This window comes from Limulus polyphemus, unplaced genomic scaffold, assembly GCF_000517525.1.
Source record: "Limulus polyphemus unplaced genomic scaffold, Limulus_polyphemus-2.1.2 Scaffold8170, whole genome shotgun sequence".
NCBI lineage: Eukaryota > Metazoa > Arthropoda > Merostomata > Xiphosura > Limulidae > Limulus > Limulus polyphemus.
This window is the reverse complement of record NW_013673780.1, coordinates 1-8,959: the sequence shown is the minus strand read 5'-3', so window position 1 is coordinate 8,959 and position 8,959 is coordinate 1. Positions and strand designations below refer to the sequence as shown.

The 8,959-nt window shown below is 30.8% G+C and overlaps 1 protein-coding gene across 1 annotated transcript in view; it reads left to right on the top strand.

The window, feature by feature from the left end:
• Nucleotides 1-7,898, top strand: part of LOC106475168 (autophagy-related protein 2 homolog B-like) — a 26,022-nt gene extending 18,124 nt beyond the window's left edge. The window contains exons 7-10 of the mRNA XM_013935866.2: nucleotides 2,550-2,646; nucleotides 4,868-5,035; nucleotides 5,265-5,414; nucleotides 7,805-7,898. Coding sequence (XP_013791320.1) covers nucleotides 2,550-2,646; nucleotides 4,868-5,035; nucleotides 5,265-5,414; nucleotides 7,805-7,872 — 483 coding nt within the window. The 3' untranslated portion in view covers nucleotides 7,873-7,898. The remainder of the gene's footprint in view (nucleotides 1-2,549; nucleotides 2,647-4,867; nucleotides 5,036-5,264; nucleotides 5,415-7,804) is intronic.
• Nucleotides 7,899-8,959: the final 1,061 nt, after the last annotated feature.

Below are 8,959 nucleotides of genomic sequence, written 5' to 3'. Positions count from 1 at the left end.
TATATTGTCCTTTCACTCGTGCCTTGGTCTAACAATACAGAGTTACAATGACATGGCTCATGTGCACTCATGTTACTGTATCAAATCACATAAAACTGACCTTTGGTCTGTACAAAGTAACTTGTTTTGGTTGTGTTTTAGTTGACTAGTATTTAGTATATAGATTATTGCTATTTTGAAATAAGTTCTTAAACATATCTTTCCTAAAATATAGAACTGTAAATAAAGAAGTAAAGCAAACAATTATCTCTTCTAGTTACAACATTTGTACTTGGTTGCTGCTTGACGTAGGTTGCTAAGCCTTTAAAAATTTTGCATGTGGAGGATATGAAACAAAATTTTTTGTTTTCAGGTTTTATATATGCATATGAATAACTAAAAAATCATAAATTACTACATCAATACCATAGAATTCAACTATAATTTATCAAGCTTAGTAACTAAGATATATTTTACTCTAAAAAAATATGAATTTTCGAGCAGACTAAAAAACACGACCTACCTCATTGAAATCTTGGTTACAAAAGAAAAAATGGGGCAAGTCACATTAGAAATTTTTAAAAACCACTAGGGGGACATTCTGAGCTTAGCATTTCCAAAAATGGAAAGAGGTGGGTATGGTGCCAGTGTTTGATTTATTACATGAGCAATATCTTAGCAAATAGAAAAGATAAGAGGCTCTTATTTTATATTCTAGCTTGTCAATATCTATAATTTGAGTTTCTAATTCGTACGAAACTGTAGACTTAGTATTTGGACTTCACAAACATCTAATCTGAACCAGTACTGCATTAAACATACCACGTGACACACAAAAATTGATGTTTATCTTTTTTTTTAAATATTTACTTTTAAGTTAAGAAATTGAGTAATATATAGTACAAAAATTTGAATTATAATCTACAGTTTGATACCAAACCTATTGACATAAGTTCATGAAATAGTAGTTCATTAAGGTTTTAAATGTGAGTCAACAAACGAAATTACATAGCCTTTTACTTGTAACCAATCTCAGAAGGGTTAATATACTTACACATTGTGTGACTAGAGCAGCTAAGACCCTTTGTATCACTGTAAAATTCAGTCTGTTCTATAAATGCTTGAAAATATTTTGAACAATGCAATAGTATTTTTATAGAATAATATAAAATGATTCATTATGAAGAATGTATTTTGATGAAAAGAAGTAAAGAATTAATTATTCTACGAGTTTTTTAGGCTATCAGTACAGTGATGGAAAAATATTAGAAATATTGCCAGTGTGTCATGTGTTTCACTGATATAACTACAGTACATCTTAAATTCACTCGCCCACTGGATGCTGGACAGGAAATGCATATGGGATAAGACTGCATTGATATTTGGATGCTTTAGCTTACACCCTTGCTAATTTCAGATTTTCCCATGTCTAATAGTGAATGATCAACAAGGTATAGGCAGTAATAAGTAACTTTATTTATTTACTGTATGGTTAATAATTGCCATTCACCACAAGTAAATTCCCAGCTGCTTAGTGATACTATGTTGTCATAATTGCTGGACAATAGGCTGAACTATTCACATAATTATATATGTATGTGTTATGTTTACAAAACCGAGGAAAAGTAAAAATAGTTTCAAAATAATTAATATTTATATGAACCATATTGATAAAAAAAAAGTCAAGTTTGATAATTGATTTTTGTGGTTTTTGTCAGAAATGAATTACAAATTAAAAATCTTACGAATTTCAAAAACTTGGTAATTTTATTTCACTAATAAATCACATAATTTTGCAATACTACATATATATAAAAAGTTTTACTTGACCAAGAAATGCATTACAGCATCAAAAACATATTTCAGTTTAAAATAAGGATTGAGATAGCAAAAAATTTCAACGCTTCATATGAAATATTTTTGCTTTGAGACAAGTGCTTAAACCTTTGTAAAAGATGTGTGTTGAGCTTTACAATGACACTTCTTAAAGTTAATATACAACCACACACACATTGTCATTTTCAAAAAACAAATTAAAAATATATTTCACTCTCCCACATGTACTGTGGCCTTCATGAGCATTTCCTGCTTGTTTATTTAAATACTCAAATGTTTCTTACCATTAAATATTTGTGTACTTGAGAATAGTTGCACCAGTGATTGAAACCTTGTACTTGTTCGAAAATTAATCTTCCTTACTGTAAAAGCTGTAACTTGTAATAAAATAATTTAAATCAATAAGTAAACTCAAAATGAAGCTGTTGAATTAATAAGCCATCCAATCTTACTGCCGAGGACGTTTTTTTACACTAGCAATTGTTTCATTAATCTCTTAAGCTCCTATATTGTGCTATATTCAATAGGATAACCATGAAAAGTTCATGCTTTGATCAGCACCTGCATTCCAGGATGTATAATGTTTTGACCCATACCCAAGACCATTAAGTGTACCAGCTACAAAGTTATTTGTGTGTACATGTGGCCAAAATTATGCAGTGGGGCAGTGCTTTTTATTAGTACTGTATTTTTTTTGCTTTTTTACTATATGTTTTTGCATTCTATTATTTCAGGTGGAAGTGGAATTTCACTTTGGCCCAGTGGCAGCATTACTCACACCACGTCAAGTTCACATACTGTTTGAGTTAATGAAGGGACTAGCTCGGCCTGGTATGTTTACCTAAAATACACTTTATAAATTTTAAAAGGTTGAAGGATTACTTCTAAGTTAGCCTAACAGTTCCAATGTGACATACTTCTTTCTCTTTTATTTTTTCAAAGTTCTTTTTACGTTGCCCTCGCAGCAATAGTCAGATGTAGACTCTGAAGATTATGACCTACACTGTATTAAAAAAAGTACTCAATATTTTGGAAAACAGTTTAATACATTGTTAGCATGAGTGTATGAGTACTCAGTAATATTTTTTCTAGATCTTTCACAGTATAGCTACTCAGTAATACAGGAGTGAAACAGTATTACTAGATGTTCCACAATATGATTACTCTGCAATATGAGAGTGTAACATAATTATTGGATCTTTCCCAATATGGATGTCCCATAATACAGGAATGAAACAGTATTATTGGATTCTTTCACAGGTTGTATACGCAGTAATGTAAGAGTGTAACATAATTATTGGGTCTTTCCCAATATGGATGTCCCATAATACAGGGATGAAACAGTGTTATTGGATTCTTTCACAGGTTGTATACGCAGTAATGTAAGAGTGTAACATAATTATTGGGTCTTTCCCATTATGGATGTCCCATAATACAAGAATGAAACAGTATTATTGGATTCTTTCACAGGTTGTATACGCAGTAATGTAAGAGTGTAACATAATTATTGGGTCTTTCCCAATATGGATGTCCCATAACACAGGGATGAAACAGTGTTATGGGATTCTTTCACAGGTTGTATACGCAGTAATGTAAGAGTGAAATATAATTATTGGATTTTTTCATAATATCAGATTGCGTTTGAAGGAGTTTTTAATTTTTGCATGAAATTAACCAAAATGGGGCACATGACTCATTATGGAGCATGTAGGTTTAGCTGTTCAATTTTGTATGTTAGAAGGGTTAGCACTTACTTGTAATTGGGGCTTTATAATTTCCATGATATTGTTTTGTATGTGTGTGTGTGAAAGAAAAAAATTACATGTTATCTGATGGAATTTGTGTATTTTGTGCTGGAACAACTTGTGTTGTTTTGTCTAGTGTTGTGTATGTGCTGAGTTATGTGATTTTGAACAGAAACAACTAAAATAAATAATGTGGAAAAAAAACATATTTTGAAAAAGTAAACAGCCACAACACAACCATATAATTTTGTTTTACTTTAAAAGGGGTAAATGAGTTACAAAATAAATGGTCTGTGTGATATTTAATAAAACAATAATATGCAACATTATCAAAAACAAACTCTTGTAAATTTATATATATATATAAAAGAAGGAATAAATTACAAAGAAACCAACATGCAGGGGAAATAATGCAGCCTGTCTCTCCTAATTTTCTTGTAATTAAAAACAACTTGTCTTGGTACACCAGTGTTTTAAAAGCCAGTACATTGAAACAGGAAGTGACTATAAGGCTAGTCCATAGACAGCATAATAACATATATTCAGAAAAATTATGATAGAAGAAAACCAAAAGATTATATCTATTTGAAATTAGGTGAAAATAATAGTCACTGACATTCACTGCAGTAGTATTTAAAATAAGAGTGGATGGTAAAAATGATTATTCAACATCTGAAAGAAGCCATATTTCTAGCCATGGCATAGCAAATCATAAAATGGCTTTGAGTGTTTTTATTTTCTTGTTTTTTTTTCAAGTACAAACTTTTAGCTCGTAGCTCTGTCATCTCTTGACCAGTTTGAGATCTAATTACAGTTTTGGACTCAGGAGGTCAAACCCTTTCGATTGATGTATTTGACCATGCCCATGGCCTCGTAAATTAATTTATTTTAATCGATGCCTAGAAGAATTTCAATTTGATCATAGGCTGGTAGAGTTCCTGATGAGTAATTAAATCAAATTGGATATATGCACGCCCCGTGCTTGTTATTGTTGGTGCACAAAAATATAGTTAATAAAAAGTAAAATAAAGGTCTCATAGAGAAAAGAAATTACTTCATACTACAATATTTCAATTTTACTTCTACACTACATGACTGCATTTGACAGCCAAATTAAGCATAATGTATCCAATGTGTGTATAGCTTCAAAACTTTTTATATGCTTCACTGTTATAAAAAACAATAAAACCAAGACTGTGAGGGACTACTAACAAAATGCATTTCAACCATAGAGAAAATAAGAGGGAATTCTCAATAGTTGCAGCACTTGAAATTCTTTTAGGTAGGATTAAATAAATATCTGTTAGACACTGAAGACACTTCGAATGTTTTACCAAACCGTACAAATCAAAGCAAGCCAATGGCCCCAGCAGACTATGCTCTTGTTGAACAAGAGCTTCAACGGCAACTGAAACAACCATGTTTTCCAACACATGCACTCTTTCCTCAGAAAGGCTGGTCAACTCATTCACTTGGTAAATTGCCATATATAATTTTTTAAGATAAATAAGGTATTAAAAGTAAGTTTATAGCCCTTTATTTAAGTCTGTAAACTACAGAAAAATATGTTACGTAAGAATTTATGTATTGTTGAAGTTAAGATACCTAAATTACTACAGTATTGAAGATTGTTGGTTATTAGGAAAGACATTTGTTGTGTTTATGTTAGTTTGAGAATTAACTAGGAACCTTTTTTGATTTCAGATGACTCAGATGAAGAATTTTTACCGATGACAACAGGTGGTGTAATGGGTAGTAGTGGAATATCTGATAAGGGAACAATAGCTTCAGAAATGGAAACTTCTCAGTGTAGTAGTACTAGTAGCGGTACGATTAAGTCTTCTGCATCTACTGGTAAGTATCTGTGTTAAAATATATCTGATTTCTTTAGTTAATGCAGGAGAGTATTTTAGATTGATAACAGTTTGCAAATATGTGAATGAGGAGTTGTGTCAGAGTCATCTATGGAAGCTTGACATGTCAGTTGATGTTATATATTAATCCACAGTTGTTGATATATGTCACATGTTGAATTAGAATTGTAAGAGTTCTTAATACATATCTTTATCTAATAAAACTATTTACAGAAAATGTTTTGTGTATGTGAAAATCAATTTCAGATGTAATATTAATGAATTTTGTGTGTCTGTCTGTTTAGGCACTGATATTGTTAGTTTGTATTATATTAGAGTTCGTTAAACATTTTAAAAATGGCTTTTCATGAATTTATAATATTCAAGTTTGCTTAATTGACAAAATGTGAAAACTTTTTATTACGAACATTTAGTGTATACACCATTAAAATGTTTTCTGCTGCTATAATTTACTTCTTTAGTGCTTAAAAGATTAATAACAAGTGTGACGGCCTGGCATTACCAAGTGGTTAGGGCACTCGACTCGTAATGTGCGGGTCGCAGGTTGGAATCCCCGTCACACCAAACATGCTCGCCCTTTCAGCCATGGGTGGCATTATAATGTGATGGTCAATTCCATTATTCATTGGTAAAAGAGTAGCCCAAGAGTTGGCGGTGGGTGATGATGACTAGCTGCTTTCCCTCTAGTCTTGCGCTGATAAATTAGGGACGGCTAGCACAGATAGCCCTCGTGTAGCTTTGCACGAAATTCAAAACAAACAAATAAACAAGTGTGAGTTGCAAATTAGTCAAAGGGTTTGTCTCTGTTAACCCTGATTATTGTGTATTTGATTTGCCTTTGTTAACCCGAACTATTTTGTATGTGAATTTACTTTGTTAGCCTTAAAACTATTGTGTATGTTGATTTACCTTTGTCAGCTTCAATTGTTCTGTATCGATTGGTTGGTTTAAACTGGTAACCTTATCTCATTGATGTAAATTATTATATATGTAATTACAATTTTATGAAATCTACAGCATCACACGTAAATTATGACAGTCTTATGGAAATTTAAAAAAAGTACAGTTATGCATTTTTGTTTGTTGGCATGGTATGGACAGTCTCATTATGGTGTTTCCAGTTCAGTGATAGACTAATTATACTAATAAATCCTCACCCTGCTCATATTGCTTGCATTTGATCCAAAAAACCATTAACAAGTACCTGCCATATTACTTTCAAACATACCAAAAACTTTCAACAAAATATACATGTTTACTTTTAGATCCTTATATTTACATATGTTTTTGTTCATAAAATTAAGCTTTGAAACAATTAAATTTGAAAATGAAAAAGTCCCAGCCTGGCAACATTATTACAACAATGTTGTCTTGAACTGTATTGTGCATATGCATACTACATCATTGACTTCATGATTATTACCAAAGAGGTTCATATAGACCCTGTTGACTTTTTTTAAAACACATTTGTCTAAACTATTTATGCACCAAATTGTTTGAGGCTCTGTGATTTTATTGGTTACGTGCCCTAATAATATATGTGTCACACAAAATAATTTAAAATAAACATACTTTAAATATTTTAATGAATTCCACTGATTGATGATGGGGTCTTTCATGTATTTTACATAAAAAATGAGTGATTTTACATGATGTTTTAGTCAGATCTTTTTACTAATTGTCGTAACAGATATGAACATAAAGTTACTTAATATGATGCACTGTTAGTAAATTTTATAAAACAAGTTGGTAATTTGAAAGTTTAAAAATATGGCTAGTTTCTTTGTCATAAGGCAGTTTGCTTCACTTAGATTCTTCAAAATTAAGATTAGTACTCACTAATTATCATCTTAAATTATTTAGAAATGTCATATCTTCTCTTACACCGAGATTTTAAAGTATGGTTTAGACACTTGTATATAACAAAATTTGGTCAAAAGATACAGATTTATCAAATTTTGATTCAGTAAATTGGTTTCCAAGTAATGAATTTACTCAAATGTCTCAATTTCTAAACCTGCTCTTTGTATGCAAAGTTATATGATAAACAATAGTGTTCTATTATTCTTGGCAGAAGCTTGTAACTGAAGTTAGTGCTTAACAGTAAAATTAAATGTTTATGAAAGTAAAACTTGAAGTAAGTAAATTTTCTAATTTAAGATATGATATCCTGAGAAAAAAAATTTGAATATAATTTAATGCAGTATGATACTATATTTTAGGAAAGTTAACATCTTTGAGTTGTGAAATTTTGATAAGCGATGTATTAATTTTTAAAGCAAGTTTTTAGAATTTAGAAAGGTAACTTATGCATCTGTGATCTGTTGATTCAAGAAGATAAACTCATAAAATACATTTATTTATTTTAAGGAACCTTTTCACAAAAATCAACAGCACCAAGGAGAAAAACAAGACCAACAAAATCTAGAGGTCAGTAAGTTTTTTTTAATAACTTCTTTTTCTGCTTCTCTCCTACCCCCTGGAAATCTATAAACCATTGTAATTGTCATTATGTCTTCCTTTTTGTAAGTATAAGTTAATCAGACAAGGTTTTGTAACCTTTACCTACCTGGCCAGTAGTTAAGTTGTGATGAATGAGTCATGGCATTGTTTTAAATTATATATATATTTAAAATCACTCTCTGGTGTCTCAGCGGTAAGCCTGAGGGTTTATAATGTAGAAAATCTCAACTTATGCATCCTCAATCTTGTTTAAGATAATGTCACTCATGTAGATGTATGTCTAGACAATAAGTAAGTGTAGTTGCCCTATTGACACGTATGTTTCAAAGTTTTCTGGCTGAATGCAGTAGAAACAGTAATAAATTTAGTCAGACCCTGACTTATGCCACACCCACCTTCCATACTTTTGCTTGATCTTTGTAATATACATGTGGTTGCTACATTTTACACTATAATCCAACAACAGTTATTTTGAAATTGGCATGCAGTTGTTGTCATCTGGTAGATGTAACTGCCTGCAGTATTGTTGGTTGCTTTATCCACAATAGCACTTACAGTTTTTCTTACCTAAGTATGTTATAGTTAGAGAGAGAAATGGGTAAATTGTACTTAAGTTTTACTTTTATATGTTAGTTAATTATGTATTATTTTTATTTAAAAATACATAACTGAAAGGTTTAAACGTTTTTTAAATATACATCAGACTTTGTGCCAGTTCTTAAGGCTTAAGATCTTGTGCATCTCTGCTGAAAATACTGTAATTATGCCCTGAGGGTGCTGTTAACTTGTGTTGAGATGAGCAATAAATGGTAAGGGACAGGAAAGAAAAGTAAAACATTGAAAATTAACTATATATGAAAAGGAAATGACGTGAAATTACAACTATAACCAAAATATCTTTTATGAAAAATTAAAAGGTATGTAAATTTTTTTCTATTTCTTAATCTTAAAAATTTCATTGCACTGTATGTTGATGAGAATATCTACAGTTAGTGATATGGTAGAGAAAATGAAATGTAAACATTTACTTAAAAACTTTTGATATTCATTTAGGAGGTTATG